Here is a 20,015-nt window from a genome sequence, read left to right as displayed (position 1 = left end):
CCTAGTCAGGGAAATATGCACCGAATTAGTAAAAGTCCCTAGCATGACAGCACCGATGCACGTCGAACTTAGCTAGTCACACTTTGTCCAGTCATTTTTCGGTAGCATAGCTTGCATGTCTTTTTTCAGGCTGCAACGAGGGGTTATTATGTCAGTCCATTCTTTGTTAGGATTGTATACATGACGTGGGATATATACCACGGGGGGTGGGGGGGGGGTGAGTATGTTAACTTACCAATTCTGAATTTCTCGACACAGCTGAAATCCAAAATCCCACATGCTTGACAGAGGGGAGGACAAGAAAAAAATGCGGTGTGTACTGCACTTACCTATAGTGCCTAGATTGATGACAGTATTTTACTGGTGCTGCAGCCTGTAGGCAAGCACGGATGTCTGGCTCCCCCTGCTTCCATTCCAGGGCGTGGAGTGCATGATTACCGCCACATGCCTGTACCAGCTGACACGACGTGGGCGCATAGATTACACGGTTGAAACAGGCAGCGCAATGCGGTGTAAGCGCATAATTAACCCAGCTAATCAGGCTTAGCGCGCTGCCGGCTGCGCCTTCTTTACTCTGAATCCACACCCAAAAGGCGCCGAGAGCAGTGCTGCTACGAGCAGATTAAATAAAGAAAGCAAAGCTGCTCTCAAAATCCAGGACAGTAAGATACGGCCGGGCCCACGGTAGCCGCTCAAAGAGGCCCATCTCTTTGCAAACTAAAGGGCTTTATTTTGCAGAGCGTATGTGATCGAAGGAGATGATTACTACTGACTGCGTCTGCTGGTTTTAGTGTAGTGGATCAGTAGCGGCTGACACAGCTACCAAAAGATGGGGGTAAAAATAGAATACTCGTCATCAGTAAAGCACGTGGCATGGTTGATGCTTATTACGAGAGAGATCAGCTGAGTAAGCTCGATACGCTGCAGTGCAGGCTGAAACGGGATCGAGTTCCGGGAAGAGAGAGGATCCTTTGGCCGCCCATGCGTGTACTCTGATGCAGCCAAAAAGTACAGCAACAAACTCTTGCTCCGTACCAGGTTCATCGTCTACTGGGTTCGTGCCATCTCAGTTTATGATGGCCGGCACATCAAAGGGATTGCTTGCAAACTAGCTCTTCAATTCCCTTCAAAATCCTTATAAAAGAAACTCTTCTTCAGAATCACTCACGCAAGGGCGAAAGTTTTTCTTTTCGAGAACGCACGATGTTCATGGGAGGTTCTCAACCTTGTCTGAAACCAAGAGGGAGGCACGATGTGCTGTGAAAACCCCCTAACAGATCCCGGGGCGCCACGAGATGTGTTTGAAAGAGGAGGCACCGGGAACGCTTTTCCATTTTTACCATCTGAGGGTCACTGTTCATTCGTCCCCATGCAATGCGCTTGTCACGGCAAGGCGCAAAAAGTTACATTCTGTCATGGAGGTGAAAATTCCTTTGCCCCCTGCAAGTGCAAACACAATAGAAGCTCCCGTTCTTTTGCCCCCCATGTAGTAGTGTAGAAAAAAACAAGCATGGAGCATGTAGTCTTGTAGAGGACATAGGAAGCAGTGAAAGGCATAGCATGGGTGTGGAGATTGAGGACCACAGAGACCATGCTATCGGAGTTTCATTCCATGTAGGACCAAGCACCAGGTAGCTGCAGATGAACAGCAGTGGAGAGTTCTGATGAGTAGAGTGGCCATAGCCATAGGAGCCAGCATTTGGCAAAGCAAGCAAGCATGCCGAGTGCAGAGCCCAATGAAGGCGATAAAGGGAAGGAGATGGATGAAAAGGAGAGAATAGAGCAAAGAAAGAGAAACACAGGGGGGCCAAACCCAAAGCCACTGGACTCTGCCCCCATTGCATATTTGCATTGCTTGCCTCTTTGTCTTGAGGGTTCGGCTTGCTTTTTTGCACCCCCTCGGTCCAATGAGAACACCTGCGGTTGAAGATTGACCGGGTTTAAAATGGTCAAGCAAGCTTTGCTGCCTGCGAGCATATGGGAGAAGATCACAAAAAGATTTATGTTGGATGTGTTGCTCGATCACTTGGTTGTTTCTTATCTGAGCATCATCCGTTCATGGCTTGATGCAAAGCAAGCTCAAGGCTTATTATCTCCTCTGCTTTTAGTATCTCGATGCCTCCTTTTTGGAAATTGAAAACTGCTGTTAGTAAAACTAGTTAACTAACTATACGCGTATGTTCCTGTTATCGAATTTGAGAAAGTAGAGCACTTGTACTCTTCCTTCCTTTTATTTTACAGGTGCCATAAAATAGCCAAACATTATAAGCCTTGATTAACAATTAATCAAATTATATGCATGTCTGATGACTGAAAGTTGTAACAAAAGACCGGCATTTTACAAATCTGTTTTAATGGTATTCATTATGTAACATCTGATAAACTTGGTCGAACCTATAGAATTGTTTGACTTAGGACAAACTGGAATTCCTTGCGTCTGTGAACGGGGGGAGTCTATATCATAAGAGATAGCAATGGCTTGAGTTTCTCTTTGAAGGCATTTTCTAAATCCTGATAGGAAAGGGGCATGTATCTGTAAAATTGAGATGCAATTGTATGTGTTGCTCCTGTTACCATATATACGAAAGTCACATTACGTCTACTACTACGCTGGTCAAGCAGCGTCTCTGATCAAAGAGGCCAGTGAAGGGTTCAACTTTTGCATCCGGAAATTAAAGAAAAAAAAAGATGCATGTTAGGCATCGGATTCGCTAGTTAGGGGAGGGGACAAGTTCACCCAGGCCAGACACCCCTCATCGATTCATGGCAAGCAATAGATGAGGTGCCAAATACCACTACCCAAAGCGTACGCCCCCTTTGGCCTACATACTCATCCTGTAAGTATCCCCGCCGTATGATGGGAGCAGCCGAGCAGGTGAGTTGAGACCACCGCTGCTGCTTTTGCCTGGTGCCTGTCTCTTTCACCGGCTGGGTTGGATGCAAATGCAGAGTTGTTGTGGTCTGGTGGGCACAACACGCAGGCATGAGACATGAGGTTCCTTGCAAACGTCCGTCCCCAATCTCAGATTGAGCAGGCGCTCCCCCACGGCCAAGGCCATGATGCCATGCTGGTAGCCTGGTACCACTCATTGCGCCGCGCTCGCGCAGCCGCAGCACTCCATTGCAAGGCATGGGTTGGGTTGGGCAGGGCGCTCCTGCCTCCTGCTGCCTTTCCCAAAAGCAGGCACACACCCCCTTCCTTGGCCCCAAGTAAATTATTCGCGGCCTCGCAACTCAATTGCCTCATGCTGCAAAGCCTCATGCTTTGTCGGGCCCCTAGTTAACTGCACGCCATGATCGATAAGTAATCCAGGCCACTGGCCACCTAGCTAGCTAGCTGGCTCCTGGCTGCCTGGCAGGGTGGTATATAGCGCCCCCGGTGCGGTCGCCTCGGGAGCCTTGGAAGCAGAGATCTTTGCGTACAGGGAGGACGAGTGCCTCTTCGTCTTTGTTGTTTGCCCAAAGCAACGACGACCCGTCCGCCAGTTCGCAACTCTCAGTATCTCACTTCAGAGCCGCGCTGCCGGCCGGCGCCCAGCTAGACTTGTAGCAGCAGCAGCGGCAGCGCCAACTCCCAAGGCAATAGCAAGCAAGCGGCGCGCACCAAGGCAGCCACGGGCCGGCCAATGTATTCTTCTCCTTCGCCGGCCTGGGAGAAGCTCATCAGCAGCGAGGAGCAGAAGAATCAACCTTGCAGGAGGTTCCACGAGCCAGCAGTCAGCACCCCGCACTGACATGGCGGCCAGCGCATCGCCGTCCGCGGCCCTTGTGCTCCTTGTCGCTCTGTTTCTTGCTACGGTGGTGGCGCTGGCGTCGGCAGCGAACGAGACGCGGTCGTTCCGGCCCGGCGACGAGCTCCGGCGGTACAGGAGGGTGCAGGCGCTGCTCAGGCGGCTCAACAAGCCGGCGCTCCGGACCATCCAGGCACGTGCGTGCGTGCACCTCTCTGCCTATGCTCTTCTTGCCTTCTCTCTTTTGTTGCTGAGCGGAGCTCGGCTCGGACAATGTCACTGACGGCGCGACCTCGCTTTCTCGGCGCGTGCAGAGCCCCGACGGCGACATCATCGACTGCGTGGCGGCGCACCTGCAGCCGGCCTTCGACCACCCGAGGCTACGCGGCCAGAAGCCATTGGTAATGCACGAATATAATTCACATTCAGTGATCTCTGATCAGTTGCTACCTGTTCTGTTTTCCTCTGCATTTGATGGAACAGCAGAGTATTCAACAACGTTCTCTCCCCCCGTCCCTGCAGGACCCGCCGGTGAGACCGAAAGGGCACCACCTCCGCCCCAGTCCCAATGACACCGCGGACGCCGGCGTGCAGCTGTGGGCGGCGTCCGGGGAGTCGTGCCCGGAGGGCTCCGTGCCCATCAGGCGGATCACGGAGGCGGACGTGCTCCGCGCCAGCTCCGTCAGGCGCTTCGGCAGGGCGCCCGCCGCCAGGGTGCGCCGCGACTCCGTCGCCGGCGGTCACGAGGTCCGTATTCTCTCTGCAATCGATCGCGATTCCACTACCTTGCTCGTTCCGCCGTGCCTTGCATGGGCCAAGATCTTTGGTTGGTGAGGCAGTTACGTCCTGGGTCCGTGCTGCCAGTTCTGCGGCAGTTCGATCGAGAACCTGACAAGCGCTAGGCGCCAGAAAAAGCTTGGCGTCTCGCTCCTAGCTAACCTAGGAACGAAACGTCCAATCCTAACAATGACGAGCGACTTCATGGTGTTGGAGACTCCTCTAACAACGAGCATGAACTTGGTTGCAGCACGCGGTGGGTTACGTGGCCGGCGACGAGTACTACGGCGCGAAGGCGAGCATCAACGTGTGGGCGCCCAAGGTGAGCACGGCGTCGGAGTTCAGCCTGTCGCAGATCTGGGTCATCGCGGGCTCCTTCGGCAACGACCTCAACACCATCGAGGCCGGGTGGCAGGTCAGCCCGCAGCTCTACGGCGACAACTCGCCGCGCTTCTTCACCTACTGGACCACGGACGCGTACCAGACCACTGGGTGCTACAACCTCCTCTGCTCGGGGTTCATCCAGACCAACAGCCGCATCGCCATGGGCGCCGCCATCTCCCCGACCTCCGCCTACAACGCCGGCCAGTTCGACATCAGCCTGCTCGTCTGGAAGGTAACCAACCATATTTCCCCATTGCAAATGCATCTGCTGCTCTGCAAGCACGGCGGTAGACAGTAGCATACAGCTCGCATCATTGCACTGTCCTTTCTTTAGTTTGCACTTCGCTTGCTTGCTCCTTTCGGCTTTTTCAAGTGCACGGCTTTTCACATCCTGTCTAGAAATGAGTACGACCAGACCACCAGTCGAGCTGAAGCTGAATCTCTCCTTTTTTTTGTCTCTTCTTTTTTCCTTATTATTTGAAACCTGAAATTTAATTTTTGGAGGGGTAGTAACTGAGTTAAGAAAAAACACCCGAATTCATACAGGATCCGAACCACGGCAACTGGTGGCTGGAGTTCGGCTCCGGCGAGCTGGTGGGGTACTGGCCATCGCTGCTGTTCAGCCACCTGGCGTCGCACGCGAGCATGGTGCAGTTCGGCGGCGAGGTGGTGAACACGCGGGCGTCGGGGTCGCACACGGCCACGCAGATGGGCAGCGGCCACTTCGCCGGCGAGGGCTTCGGCCGGGCCTCCTACTTCAGGAACCTGGAGGTGGTGGACTGGGACAACAGCCTCGTGCCACTCGCCGCCGGATTCCACGTCACCGCCGACCACCCAAACTGCTACGACATCCAGGGCGGCGTCAACGCCGTCTGGGGGAACTACTTCTACTACGGCGGGCCAGGCAGGAACGTCAAATGCACGTAGCAGGCTAGCAGCAATGCAAGGGCCAAGGGGATTAAAGAACAGGAGGCAGTCATGCAGAGGAGGATACTTTTTTGGTTTAATTTCCATGTTGGTCCTTTCTTTTCTTTTTCTTGCAAAAGGTTCATTTCTCAAAAGGGAGAATCGATCATGTAATTTCTTCGTTTTTCTTTTCTCTTTTTTGGTGCTCTAAAACAAATTTCAGTGCCAGGTGAGGTCAGTGCAATACTAGTCAAGGTCATCAGGTAGTGATGAGCTGTAATGTAAAAGCCCCTGAACAATGTAGCCAAGTTAGCAGTATATACATTGCATTGTCTATCAACAACAAGCACAAGCAGGCCTTGCTCTCTTTTGCCAGTTCGCTCATACTCTTCTCCTTCCTTGGGTCTGACTCAAAGTCCCCAACGGTTATGAGAGGAGGCAAAAGAAAGAAACATCATGTTTGAACAAGGGGGTTAACATACTCTATATCAAGCTTCAACTATAAGCAACAGTCACACATGTATGTAAAATCTTGTACCAACGTTGAAGCAATGCAAGAAGCAATCAGACGCCTCGGGAAACAATCGATCGCGCCTTAAGAGAGTGAAAACGGACTAAGAAACCCAAGAGACGACGGGATTTAGGGGAATGCCATGCTATTTAGTAGTACCATCTCTAGAATCTAGAGAGGTGTTTTGTTTCTTTTTCCTCCCAAGGCATTTGTCCCTTCCTTCACGTCCAAGTTACATCATCCATGTTGCAGTAAAGCGCAAGCATCTAATCCACCCATCCATGCATGCAATTTCCCAGCCTTACACTCGACGAGATCACCAGGCCCACCTCGCTGGCCTCCTTCACTGCCCCTACACCACAGTAGAATCTAATGGCCGTGCATGAGGACTGAGGAGGAACACGGCCAGCCACCGAAAGCCGAAAAGAGAAGAATCTCCTAGAATGGTCAAGCCAAGCGTGTTGGGAGCAGAACACCTACCAAGAAGTGAGAGCCATTTTTAGTCTTTCTTGGCCGTTTAATTCCTCTCTGCTAACTGGAACAGCTCCAGCTTCAGGCTTTGCAGACTGCAGCAGGAGAGTTTGTCACTTGCTGTTGGGAGTACTAGGCATGTGATGAGCGGCTGCAATTGCAGGCAATAAAGTTGCAACGAACTCCCCTGCCTGTCGACAGGGAAATTTAAGCATGCCATTACAGCCCTGCTTCCATTAGGTTACAGGCAACAGGAGCAGCAGCGACATCGGCATGCATCGACCAAGTGGTGGATAATGAGCAGCAGGCGACAGAATTCACTGCAGCGTTAAGAACCCAAGCCATCAGGTTAGGTGCAACGACAACGCTATTATGGCATAAGCTGATGGGGGCTGAGGGCGATAAGATAACGCAGCTTAATGCCTTAATTTATAAGGTTGCATGAAAGTGAAACTAACAGCACTATTATGATAGTAATGCAGAACAGTAATGTATATGCAGGTCAAAGTATAGCCGACGACGCACCTGTCAGCGAAACGGAGAAGCTGCTGCCGCCTATAGATCAACCACTTGCAGCCATCAACCCTTGACGAATATCATAGGAGAAACCTCGAGTGGCTCCTCCTGTTCTTCTGCTTCAGCATGTCTGGTAAAACAGAACAGTGCATATCATAGGACTCCAGCAACGGCCAACGATCCAGCAGACAGGGGCAAGATGTGGCGCTGGAAAGGTGAACGGGGTGGCAACACCAAGAGGAGGCAGGGGCAACAGTCGCAGTGGAAACCAAGCAGGGCTTGCTGGTAGCATGCAGGGATGGTCTGCTTGCTTCTATGTCCCTGCTCCTGCTGCTGCTTAGTCCCCAAATGGATCTGAGCACCTGACAGGCAATAATTTGGTGTGTTTGCGCCAGGGCAGTCATCGGCCCAGACTGCAGCCACATAGCCACCGGACAGGGTTTCATTCAGTCAGGTACTGGCCAGACCAAGCCAAGAGGAACATTCCAATCCAGTATTAAACGACTTACATGGCATACTCTGCTACTCACGCATTTGTGTAAGAGGGGAGAGGACCCCATTTCATGATAATTCAGGTAATTTATTGACTCGGTAAATGGATGGAAGCTGTTGTTTTCAGATATTTGCACCCTCAAGGCCGGCCGGTCTAATGGTGTGGATAAACTTTTGATAAATGAAAGAAGCTTTTGGTCATATAGTTGCTCTCAGTCAGTTTATCTAGATAATGGATATAAAACAGGTATACCAGCCTCTACATGTTCATGTTCTCAGGCAACTAGAAAATAATGGAGGACTCCTCAAATGTGAATTGTAGCTATTTGGCAACTTTTCGTGAGCTGGTGAGTGGTGAAATTGCCCTATTGAGTTCTTCAGCAATTTATTGCAGGGAAAATTACACCTACTTAAATTTTACTGACGAGAACAAGTGGCAAAGCTATAACAGGAATGTTAACATACAGGAGTACAGCAACTACATATCATGGACACAATTTGATATTTTACATCGTAAGGTTTGTTTTAAGCATGCACGCCAAATGCTAAGCTGATATTGCATCTCGGAAGAGGACTGCAAAACCAAAAGTAGAGCACATGCACGGAAGTTCTATGTACCTGATAACACTACTACAGACTCATTGCCAACCTGCAGCAGAAGCCCTCGTCTCGGAAGCATTTGCTAGCGTCTCTTTCAAAACCATTTTACACACAGATGATGTTAGGAGTTATTCAACTAGAATCATGTTTCACAGAATTGCAAATAGCTGTTCCAGATGAAATTTTGGAATTAACAATTGCATGTAACTGAGCTAAATTAAAATTAAAGATCTTAATGGCTAAGGAGGGGGGGAAATGTCCTGATCAAACAAAGGAAGTCTTGCCTCAACCAAACCAAACCATGGATGTCAAATTAATTTTGCAGGACGCAGAGATAGAGATGATGACACGGAAGCAATTGAAGACCACGACCCCTATGCCAGTGTTCTTTTTACAGTATAATGAAAAACCTCCAAACATCATTCTGACAACAAACACAACGATGCAATCAAGGCCCCTAAAATGCCTCTTCGTACGGTGAGCACTTGGTCACGCCACAGTCACAAGTTTCAACTTGGAACATCAGGTTCATGACAATTATGATGGCTGCAGAGTAGACTAGAGACAGATGAGACAACCAAAAATTTCTGTTAGCTTGCCTCACTGCCTCATGGACACACTCTTCGATCCATCCATGAAAAGTTGCTTGCCTCAAACAAGATGCTGAAATGAACAGGCTCAAGCGAGGTGCTGGAGTTAGAATTGGTGCGAGGCAAATTGATTACCATCACTCTAACGAGCCAGTCCTAGTCCTTCCCCAAATTACCAAACAAGGCCATTACCAGCACTAATCTGCCATCTCGACATCAAGTCGGTAATTTGGGGAAGAGCAATTTTGTCAATATTTGTTTCAGCTCCTCCACACCATCTCTTGTTGGCACAGTGGTATCATATATCAGAGTAGCATGATACAAATTAGAATAAGTGAATAACATGTAATTATTGGTTAAAAAATTGACAGATACACTTCATTTTTTACTTACACTGTTAGCATTTTGTCCTTCTAGTTTGTTAAAAAGCAAAAAAGCCAAAAAAAGTTGCTAATATTCATAAGATTTTCCATTCATATTAGTCTTCTCTTAGGATAAACAAATTAATCAATATAAAACATAGATGATCAAGACTGGATTCTTTGAATTAAGCTGTGGTTCAAGAAAACATTCACCTACAAAACTTTTCATCAGATTATAGTACAATGCATCATTCAGACATAGCTTAACACTCATTTAAGCCTTGATTGACTCACAAAATTGCTCTTAACTCTTTATGTTCTCAAGATTCTCCATCTGTCTTCTGGAACAGAGAAAGCAAACAAAAGTAACCAGTGATTTGTAAATGAAATCTTCCATACAAACCATGAAAAAAAATAATTAGTACTTTCGTATCATTTGCAACTTTACCATATATGAAAAGTTGAATGTAGTAAAACATTTGGAAATCATCTGAATATATAGGCAGTGCCAAATTTTTCCATCCAACTTGAATGCAATTCTCAGAAAGGTGAGTGGTTTGACCAAGAAAGGTTCCTTAGTGAAAGCTTCTTCTACATGGAAGAATTTAACAGTCTTATTGGCATGAAAGTGTGCAATCTTGTATTGCACAATTGATTTCCCAATGGACAGGCTGTGATAATCCAACAGTGATCAAGTATACATCCTATCTCATAAATCAAGATTCATGTAAGCATAAGTTTACCATGCTAGATGGACTAAAACTATACATCAGAGAGAGCACTATCAACTAGTGTAACCAAATCTGCAGGTACACAAACTTCATTGATCAAAGAAGTAATGTGATCAACAACATTGCAATCAGATTTCAAGCAGATCACTGACAAACAGCCCTTCGGATATGAAGTACAAGATTTGGGGCAATTTCTTTGCCCTCTGTCTATGTGTGCATATGCCTTTGACAGTGTCATCAATAGCCTTCTGAAACTCTCCTCTTCTAATATTTGTTTAACATTGGAGAAAGCACTACGGTTATCTTCCGAGATACTACGAAGATTCTCAGTAGTGAAAGCCTCTGTTGTTGTCATTTTTGATGCAACATTACGAATTGACTTCAGATTATAGACAAAATGGTGTGCAGTTTCTGTTGAAAATGTTGCAACCTCTGGCTGCTGAAGATGGTAAAGCTCAATTACATTGGCTAAAGCAAACCGCACTATGAAAACAAAGAAATCATAGAAGTTCATTCCTGAAAATAGATGGATGTTATTAGAGATGGTAAAAAAAAGAGACATTTCTTGTTGTTCATGTGATTATTCCACATACTGGAGCATTACCTGTATTTGCTGCCAAGTTCCGTTGGCAAAGCCCTTCAAAATCATCACAAATATCTCGGATGTCTTCGATATATTCTTTTGCAACTTTGTAGTCTTCATAAAGCAAGATCCACTAAATGTGCCAAGTATTAGCAAGAACGTAATTTTATTATTCTACAACTTGATAAAAACACATGTACTCACCACCCAGTGTAGGTTGTAGGCATTAAACCAGTTATGGTTTATAGATATAGTATCCTCCTATAGTAATTGCCATAAAGGGGGAAAACGCATGAGTGTAACAGCTAGAGGTATAATAATGGTAACTGGCACAATTCTTTAAACAAATATTGTACAGGAAAATTAAAGAATTTTTAAGACAAACGAATGCACTGCCATTAGAATATCATTCAGATTTAGCTACACTATTATTAATTGATAAATACTTCTAATATAATCTCACTAACTACAATTTAGTTGTTGGGAGTAAAATGTTCTTCAAATTGATTAGCCATTGCATCAGTTTACATGCCACAACAGACTCAAATGATTCAAAGTTCTCCCATGGACATGGGTCCAGCGGCAACCACAGTATGGAGGCGCAGCATGCACAAAGATATTGCCCATGAGTTGTTTCAAGGATCATCTTATCATCAGGAAGTTGCACATATCCCATAATTTGGCAATTTATCATGATTAGCTGTTTTTTTTCTTTTGAATCGTCCATATTAGTATCTTAGTGATCGAATAGTACTCCAACCATATAAGGATCAGTTTGCATCCATTATGTGCAAGCAATGGGAATGAATAATCTTCATATCTTCTAAAGTTTTCTCTCTCATCTATTGCCCGGCTCTCTATGCTCTAGTGTTTCAGCCCCTCAAACTGCAATCTCCTGGCCATCTTCTACATAATATTTGCCCGTCATAGATTCATAACAGTTTCCAATGACAATTTTAGCTCAATAAAGAACAAAGTGCGCATCCGGTGACACCAACCCCAAAGTAAGAGAAGGAGAACAACTTGATGAAAGTAGCTCTCATATGTCACTCAGTCACTGAGATGGAATATACATGTAAAACGGGTTGGTGATATTTAGAGATGTCCAATAAATTCTAATATTCAATGTTAACAACCAAATCTGATCCAAAGGCCATGATTAACAGTTTCACATTATCCTATTTGGTCACTATTTCATACAATGTGGAATATATATCTACTTGCAAAACACCCAACCAGTACATTACAGATTAACCATCAAACAATAAACATGCAAATAGGCTGCAAATATGGGGAGATTTTACCAGGTTCTGGACTTGGTGATACCATCCACTGGGAACAAATATGATTTCATTCTGCTCCTGAATGCACTCTATCCATTCAGTCTACAAAAGAAACTTCATTAAGTCACCTTTCAGAAAAGAAACTTTCTGAAGGGTATTTAAATTTAAATCAGGAGGGAGGGAGACCTTATTGAATTCGGGAAACTGCTTTTCAGAAACATCATCATTTAAGTTATAGACCGAGGATCTCATGTACCTACATGGCACAATTAACAACCAATTTATCAGGTAACAACAGAAAGTACTGCAACCCAAAAAAAAGAAAAGAAAAGAAAGAGGGAATATATAGAGCATTTTTGCATCATATATTATGTGTCTTTTAGAAAACGCAAAAGTTCTATGTAAAAGTTACAATGATGCTTTAATAGTTGCTTTCCATGAACTAACCTAACAGGCTCACTTGGTATGCATTCATTCTATCATTAACCAACGTTACTAAAGTCAGTTTTACCTAACAACAATACACAGTGATAAGAAATACTTTGAGGCTGTAGGAGGATGCCAGGCCATGGTCTCCTGGCCTGAGTTGTTGTTCTGAAAAAACCTCTTCTTTCTACCTATAATGAAAGGCAGAGCTCCTGCCAACTTGCTTCAAAAAACAATGATAGGAAATACCAAAACTAACTTTTTTACCTATCAAATATACGATGACTTTGTGATGGTGGTAGAAACAGCCATTGTTTTCTCCCACAAACATTTGCAGACCAGCTGTATGACCTAAAAACGTCAGCATGCAGAGGAGTCCAGGTTCCTACAGATCGAAGCTCAAGCATAAGTATGTGTGGAGATAATTATAGTATAACGCAGGGTAACTTGCATAAAGAACCACAGAATTTGACAATGCTAGACATGTAAAAACAGAGGCAAAAGAAACATTGCAAAACAGAACATACCTTTTGCTCCCATGTAAACAAATCGATAGTCCGAACAGTTTACTTCACTTTTATGATTGGTAATGTCAGAATCTCTATGTATGGGGTGACTGTCAAGATACATGTTGAGCCAATCATCAACAAAGAATGTTGGTGTAGTATAAGCAATATAATCAGGGTACTCCTGGAAATTTAAGACAATAAACTTACAACCATGTTGCTGTTGCAGCAAGAAATGAAATATCAATTGGTAAAAGAAAAGAGGCATTGTCTGCATTCTACTGTTGAGCTGTTGAGGATTATTCAATCTTGTAAGCATAGGCACATACATTGTTTTTTTCCAAAATGAGCCTTGAGTACATAGCACAGACGTTATGGTGAAATCCATATCGTTAAAATAAGGAGACATTAGGGCTTTAGAACTTGTATGGTTGGAACAAAAACTTGCAGCTAGCAGTTACCAAATAATAGATTTGGGCTATGGAAAAAAAGAGAGAGAAGGAATAGAATCAGTGGGCATACATGTTTCAACATATATCATGCTGCTTGGTGGAACTGACTCCATACCATGTGAACATAATTTAGGTATACATGTTTCAACATATATCATGCTGCTTGGTGGAACTGACTCCATACCATGTGAACATAATTTAGGTATACATGTTTCAACATATATCATGCTGCTTGGTGGAACTGACTCCATACCATGTGAACATAACATTACAAGCTACAACATCTCTGTCAGATATTTCCAGCTTTACATGAGCACGACATATTGAAACAAACATCGCAGTCATCATGGACAAAATAACAAAATGCTTTACTATTACCATAAAATGTATTAGCAAAAAATTAGGAGATGCACACAAAGTGATTCGCTGTTTGTTTTGACTTAGCATAACATAAACCTTTACCTGCACCAAAAAAATACTAGCCAATGTAATAGTTGAGCAAAATAAAGCAAGCAGGGTGCTGGGGGCAGACCTTAACGAGATGCCAATCTTTCAGATAAAACAGGGAGCTCTCGCGATCCCCAGCACTGGAGCCACCGTGAGCATGTCCAACCCAGCGGTCTATGAACTCCTGCATGGACATCTCAAGCCGCTTTTGGTCCGTGAACTCCCTCGAGGAGCAGTCGGCGACCTGCGCAATAGATACCACTGCGTACGGGTCCTCAAACGATTCGCGTAGCAAACGCAAAGGGCCATCAGCACGGACGAGGAGGGGATACCTGGAGGAGAGGGGAGGGGAAGTTGCGGGCGAAGAAGCTGAGGTCAGGGCGGCGGCGGTGGCCGGGGCCGGGGAGTGTCCAGTCCTCGCAGGCCCGCCATGACGCGGTGAGCCCCGTTAGGACGACGGGGCGGTTGGGCGCCATGAACCGGTCGACGAACTCCGCGTAGGTCAGCGACGTCCCGTCCACCCGCTCCACCTGCCCCACCACCTTCACGCGGCCGTCCATCTGGTAGAGCGAGGTAGAGGGCAGGAAGGCACGCTTGCTTCTTCGGCGGCTTCGCTCGGGCGGCGGCGTAGTTGGAACTTGGAAGTGCGCAGCCGCTGAGTTGCCGGAGTCGGAGGCGACAAGCCGACCAGGCCGTAGTTTCGGCGCGGGCCGTTAGCTGGGCCGCTGGTGCCCACCGCGCCCGCGTGCCGCCGGAGTTTGCGGCCCAACAGTTCCCCACGCGCGTTTTCTGTTTCTTTTTCTTTTTCTTCTTTTGCTCTTTATATTCCTTTGTATATATTATTAGTATTTTGATTATTTCCTGTGGTTTAAATTTCTCAATTTTGCCTATCTGTTCTCATTTGGATTACGCGGTCATCTTAAATTCCTACTCAAACTGAGAAAATCAATCTCAACGACTGGGTGGAAGCCGTGAAAGGTTATCATAATGCAATTTGATAGATCCAAATCCTCAACTTAATCCTCAACTTAATAATTGTCTAATATTTTTTAGATGTATTTCAGAATTTAACCATGCTATTTTTCAATGGTAGACGTTGTGCTCGTCGACAGCGAAACATCTATAATGACTTAGTTAATTTCGAGACCTACCTATTATTTGGGAGAAAAAATAAATAAAGAGCAAATTCCCTACCATCCTCCACGTACCACAAAACTGAAAAAAGACAATGAAATATGAATGTTGCATGTATAATTGTATGCGGCAAGTTGTTAGGATTGGCAATTAGTTGTGCATATAGATAGATATAGAATTGTAGTATGTCTTGTAATCTCAACAACTAACAGCCAATATCTAGAGACTTGCACGCCAAGCTTGCACGTGAGGGGAGTTTCCTCACTCTATTTAACATGAAGCCACCGGCCAGGAAGAGGCACGGCGTTCCGCCCATTCTTCTTAGCGCTTCTGTTTGCTTACATGGTAATCAGAACCACAACCACATATTAGATTAGATTCACCATTCATGTCAGCTTCCTCCTCCACTGCCACCATGAATCCTCTTGTTGGCATCGTCATCACCGAGAAGCTCACCATGTGGAAGGCGGCAAGTCCTCGCCACCATCCAAGGAGCGCGCCTGGTGGGGCACCTCACCGGTGTCACCATAGCCCCTGCAGCTGTGATCGACAACAAGGACGGTGACAAGATTCTCAAGGTCGCAAATCCGGCGTATGAAGAGTGGTACGTCACATATCAGTAGGTGCTTGGCTTTGTCCTCGCCTCACTAACTAGAGACGTTCTTTCCCAAGTGTTGGCCATAGAAACTGCATCAGAGCTGTGGATGGCCATTGAGGTGATGTTCACGTCTTGAATGAAGGCGCGTCCCCTCAACACTCGTCTCGCTCTTTCAACTGCCCAGAAGGGTAATCAATTTGTTGCGGAGTTTGTGTGCAAGATGAGGACTCTAGGCGATGAGATGGCCGCCGCTGGAAGACCTCTTGAAGATGTTGAGCTCGTGGAGTACATCATCACGGGCCTTGATGAGTTCTTCAATCCAATCGTCTCTGCTCTGATGGCAACGACGCAGAGCATGCCTACTGATGAGCTCTACTCTCAAGTACTTGCCTTTGAAACCCACTTGGAGATCATCACCGGTGGAGGCAGCTCTGGTTCATCTGCCAATATGGCACTGGGGTGGTCGAGGTGGCAATCGTAGCCACGGTGGGTATGACCGTGGATGCGGCAATGGTCGTGCTGGACGCAACAACGGCGGCAGCTACACCGGCAATGGCGGCAACAACAATAACAACTCCTCATGTCAGAACACTGGTGCGGGGTGTGGTGGCTTCAACAACCGGCATGGCGGCAACAACAGTAGCTCCTCACACCCTACGTGCCAGGTTTGTTTGAAGGTTGACCATACTGTCAATTGTTGCTGGCACAAGTTTGAAGAAGACTATGTGCCCGAAGAACGCTATGTTGCAGCCGCAGCAACAAGCTCCTACACCCGGAACATCTGCCGGCCACACGCACATGTCATTTGCTACCACTCAAAACCCAACAAGGCTGGGCCGGCGTCTTCATCCTCCCTGCTTGCTCTGTGCCTATATACCGCCATGGATGTGGAACACGCTTCATCATCATCAGCTCAAGCGCCTCAAGCTAGCCAAGCCTTTTTCTCAACAAACACCCAAGCCACAGTCTGATTGTTCTTGGCCGTCCCTTTACCAATGGTGGCACCGCCGAATGAGTCGGAGCCTCAATCTGGAATCTTGAATTTAGGATCCGCTTGGCACATGTTCGGATTGTCCAAAAAATGTTTGAGAGGAACTGATTCTAATTCTCTTGAGACTGTTTAGTTTCTATTTTTCTGGTACAAATAGAGAAATGTTTCTACTTCCACCTCAGAATCCTTGAATCGTTTGATACGGATTCTCCTGTATCTCTTAATAATTATCTTTTGTTTGATTGGGATTCTCCTGTTTATGGAGAAACTAGTTTGCAAAATCTTTACTACATGAGCCCTAACTCTATAGAACACGTGGGGCATCCGGAGGTGGTTGATGCAGGAGAAGGCATTAACACCGATAGTGGACCGCTTTGGGTGGTGCACGTGGGACGCGTTCTTCCTCACCGTCGATCCTGCCGGTGTCTGGCAAGGCATCTCGGAGTTCACCCACTAGCAGAGAATTCAATTTCCGTCCACCACCTTTTATCTCGGTTAATATTTGGCCTGTGACAAAAGTAGCTTTAGTACTGGGTCAAAAATATGCCCCCAAAAGCCACCGTGGGAGGAGAGCCTTAATCCCAGTTGTAAATACCAATCAGGACTAAATATCCTCCTTTAGTCCTGGTTGTAACAGCTCCAAAATATCCCACCGGCGCTTCCCCCTTTTGTCCCGATCGGGAATTCCAACCGGGACAAAAGATTTCTTCCCAGTTGGAATTCCCACCGGGACAAACGGGGGGCCTTTTGTCCTGGTTGGAATTCCCAACCTGGACAAAACATCCTTCCCCACCCCCTCCCCCCTTTCCTTGTCTTCTCCCGGCACTTCTTCTCCACAGGCGCACAAGTATTTCTGCTCCTCTCCTTCCACCTCCTGATCCTCTCTCTCTAGCACAGGTGGCCGACCCCTCCCCTTGCTGCCCCTCCCCTTCCCCCTTTGCTCACCCCTCACTAGCAGTGAGGAATAGCAGCGGGGCGAGGGCAGGCGGCGGCACGCCGGGAAGCAGCGGCGGCGGAGCGGAGGCGACCGGCGGCGGGCGGAGGTGGGTGGGCATGGGCGAGGGCGGAGGCAGAGGTGGAGGCGGAGGAGTGCTTGGGTGAGGGTGGCGCGCGAGGGAGCAGTGCCGGTGGAGCGAAGGCGACCAGCGGCGAGCAGAGGTAGGTGGGCGAGGGCACGGGTGGAGACGGTGGAGCGCGTGGGTGCGGGCGACACGTGGGGGAGCAGCACTGGCGGAGCGGAGGTGACCAGCGGTGGGTCGAGGTGGGTGGGCATGAGCGCATGTAGAGGCGGAGGAGTGTGGGTGGAGCCATGCGGCGATGGCCGGGCGGCATGAGCGGAGGCGGAGGCCGCCGGCGGTGCGGGTGAGCAGCGGCCGGGCGGCGTGAGCAACCAGCTGGCGAGCGCAGGGCTTTTTCTTATATGTTTTTTTTAAATTTTTTAGTCCCGTTTGGTAACACCAACCGGGACTAAAGGGAGCCTTTAGTCTCGGGTGAATGACTTGGACTAAAGAACCCCTCTTTTGTCTCAAAAAATTTATCCCGAAGGACTTTTAGAGAAATTTGAGCCTATCTAGCCAGGACTAACGGTGGGTTTTGCAGTAGCGACCGACTCCTTCTTGCCCCCAAGGAGTCGAAGAGGAAGTTGGCGTGAAGAGGTGCCACCGCCACAGAAGTTGAAGGATCTGAGGCAAAGATTGCACAATTGAAGGATTATGAAGACCAATGGTCATCATCCTTGGATGATGAGTGATTAACAACATTGTGTGGAACGATGTTGCTCTTATCTTGTGATGTGCAGGTGTAGGATGTTACATGGTGGCCGATGGCATGTGGTGAAGGTCAAGCAAAAGGTTCATACTGATGGACCAAGGGCGGTGAAGGGTGAACATGAGTAGACTTGGATCGAGGGACCCAAGGAGTTCGGGTAAAGTCATGGGCGATCCACATGGTGCACGGAAGGGCGAGAGAACATGACTGGATGGAGACAGCGTCAGTCGAGTCGAGCGGGAGGCTTGGCGGAAGCCTGACATGAGTCGACATCGAGGAGGTCATGTGGCGGCCTAGCAAAGATGGATGGTTTGGGTGGTTTGGGCCTCAAAACCACCATGCAGCCAGGTTTAGACCTCAAAACTGGGGGCGAGCCTGGTGCGGCCGGATCTCCGAGAAGGAGGGCATGTGGCATCATCGCGAAGCTTGTGTCAAGGCAAAGCAAAGTTGTGAAGGTGGCGTGTCCATCCGATGCATCTACAAAAAACTGGACCAAAATGCCCCTGCGTGGGCGGTTATCGTAGTTGTAATTGTAGGGGTATTTTCATCATCAGCCATGGACTATATATATTAGAGTTGGCTAGTTTGGGGGTACTTGGAACCCTAATTTCATTTGCTTAGACACTATCTAAGTGTTTAGAGAGAGGAGAGGAGGGAGATGATAGGGTGAGAGCTTATTTTCTCCTAATTTCTCCATCCTAGGAAGAGGATGAAGGGTGGAGGCTAGTCCTCATCTTGTACAGATGTTATTTTCGTGATTTAGTCGAATTTGTGCCTCAAATATGTGGATAAATCTTGTTGTTTCTCCCATTTTTCTTTTTGGGATTTTCCGGGTATTTTTGTGGGTTTTTTCATTCTTCAAGTTTGAGCTCAAATCCCGCGAGGTTTGTTCGGGGAAATTGTTGCTAGGACCCTTGTGAGCATCAATGATGTGATATCCTCTCAAATCCCCCATGGATTCGGCTTGAATTTGAAGTTTTCCCAAAAACTCGAGTTCTTTGTAGGGTTTTGGTGTTCTCTATAATTCATGATGAATACTTGAAAGCTTTTGGGAATAGCCTTGGTATATTGTTATGGGCATATGGTTCAAATTTCATGATTTTTGGAGGTCATTTAATCGAGTTTCAGATTTTTCCAACTTCATCATGCAGGTTGTTTTTGAAGTTGCGGAAAAATCCGGAGATTTCTGCGGATTCTTTAGGGAATTCACCAGAAAATCCGTAGGTGCGGATTCTACAGAAGTTGCAGATTATCTGGAGATTTTTTTGGAGTTTTCTGTAATTTCATGTTGGTTTTCGTATCTCTTCTTCCGACACTTGCTTGGGTTCATTCTAGCTTCCTTAGTCTTTAAATTAGTTCCTAACACCATTCCTTGGTCCATTAGCTTTTGTATAGCTAAGAGGACTTGATATTGCTAGAAGAGATGATTGTGGTTTTGTTTGGGATTTAAGTCGAGGTTCTTTGAAGAAATTTGAATTGGCTCGCATTCACGTCCCTAGTAGCCCGTTTCGGTCCTTCAATTGGTATTAGAGCCGGTTAAGATTTCTCCATACCCTAATCTGTTTCGAGATCCAAAATGGCGACCTCTGAGCGTTCTTCCTGAACCGCGCCTCCCTACTTTGATGGGTCTTATTATCGATATTGGAAAATACGAATGAGAGCCCATCTGAATAGTAGAGGAGCAGGGGTTAGGGAAATCACTCAAGATGTTACTTACGTGATTCCTACCACTCGCTTGACTCAAGAATAAAGAGATA

The 20,015-nt window shown here is 47.0% G+C and overlaps 2 protein-coding genes and 1 long non-coding RNA gene across 7 annotated transcripts; 1 reads left to right on the top strand and 2 right to left on the bottom strand.

Annotated features, from left to right (window-relative positions):
* The first annotated feature begins 3,202 nt into the window (after positions 1–3,202).
* On the top strand, positions 3,203–6,150 carry LOC101767219. Its single transcript, XM_004968857.4, has 5 exons — positions 3,203–3,924; positions 4,046–4,132; positions 4,254–4,478; positions 4,759–5,124; positions 5,439–6,150. The coding sequence occupies exons 1-5, from the start codon at positions 3,736–3,738 to the stop codon at positions 5,817–5,819; spliced, it is 1,248 nt and encodes a 415-aa protein (XP_004968914.1). The 5' UTR covers positions 3,203–3,735; the 3' UTR covers positions 5,820–6,150.
* A 169-nt stretch (positions 6,151–6,319) lies between these two features.
* Positions 6,320–7,612, bottom strand: LOC111257177. Its single transcript, XR_002677560.1, has 2 exons — positions 7,306–7,612; positions 6,320–7,100 (listed from the first exon to the last, which is right to left on the bottom strand). It is a non-coding gene; the product is annotated as an uncharacterized LOC111257177 (long non-coding RNA).
* A 1,938-nt stretch (positions 7,613–9,550) lies between these two features.
* On the bottom strand, positions 9,551–14,531 carry LOC101766803 (jmjC domain-containing protein 4). Of its 5 annotated transcripts, none has more exons than XM_022826459.1 (9): positions 14,101–14,527; positions 13,854–14,012; positions 12,891–13,053; positions 12,631–12,748; positions 12,124–12,193; positions 11,959–12,039; positions 10,859–10,915; positions 10,676–10,787; positions 9,551–9,681 (listed from the first exon to the last, which is right to left on the bottom strand). In XM_022826459.1, the coding sequence occupies exons 1-9, from the start codon at positions 14,326–14,328 to the stop codon at positions 9,653–9,655; spliced, it is 1,017 nt and encodes a 338-aa protein (XP_022682194.1). In that variant the 5' UTR covers positions 14,329–14,527; the 3' UTR covers positions 9,551–9,652. The 5 variants fall into 5 exon arrangements, with proteins under 5 accessions (XP_022682194.1, XP_022682195.1, XP_004968913.1 ...); XM_022826460.1 differs by having other exon boundaries at positions 9,563–9,681; positions 10,676–10,768; positions 14,101–14,531; XM_004968856.3 differs by lacking the exon at positions 9,551–9,681 and adding an exon at positions 9,958–10,587 and having other exon boundaries at positions 14,101–14,524.
* Between the last annotated feature and the right edge of the window lie 5,484 nt (positions 14,532–20,015).

This window comes from Setaria italica, chromosome V (assembly GCF_000263155.2).
Source record: "Setaria italica strain Yugu1 chromosome V, Setaria_italica_v2.0, whole genome shotgun sequence".
In the NCBI taxonomy this organism is placed as follows: domain Eukaryota; kingdom Viridiplantae; phylum Streptophyta; class Magnoliopsida; order Poales; family Poaceae; genus Setaria; species Setaria italica.
Note: the sequence above shows the minus strand (reverse complement) of the source record. Positions and strands in the feature narration are given on the sequence as shown.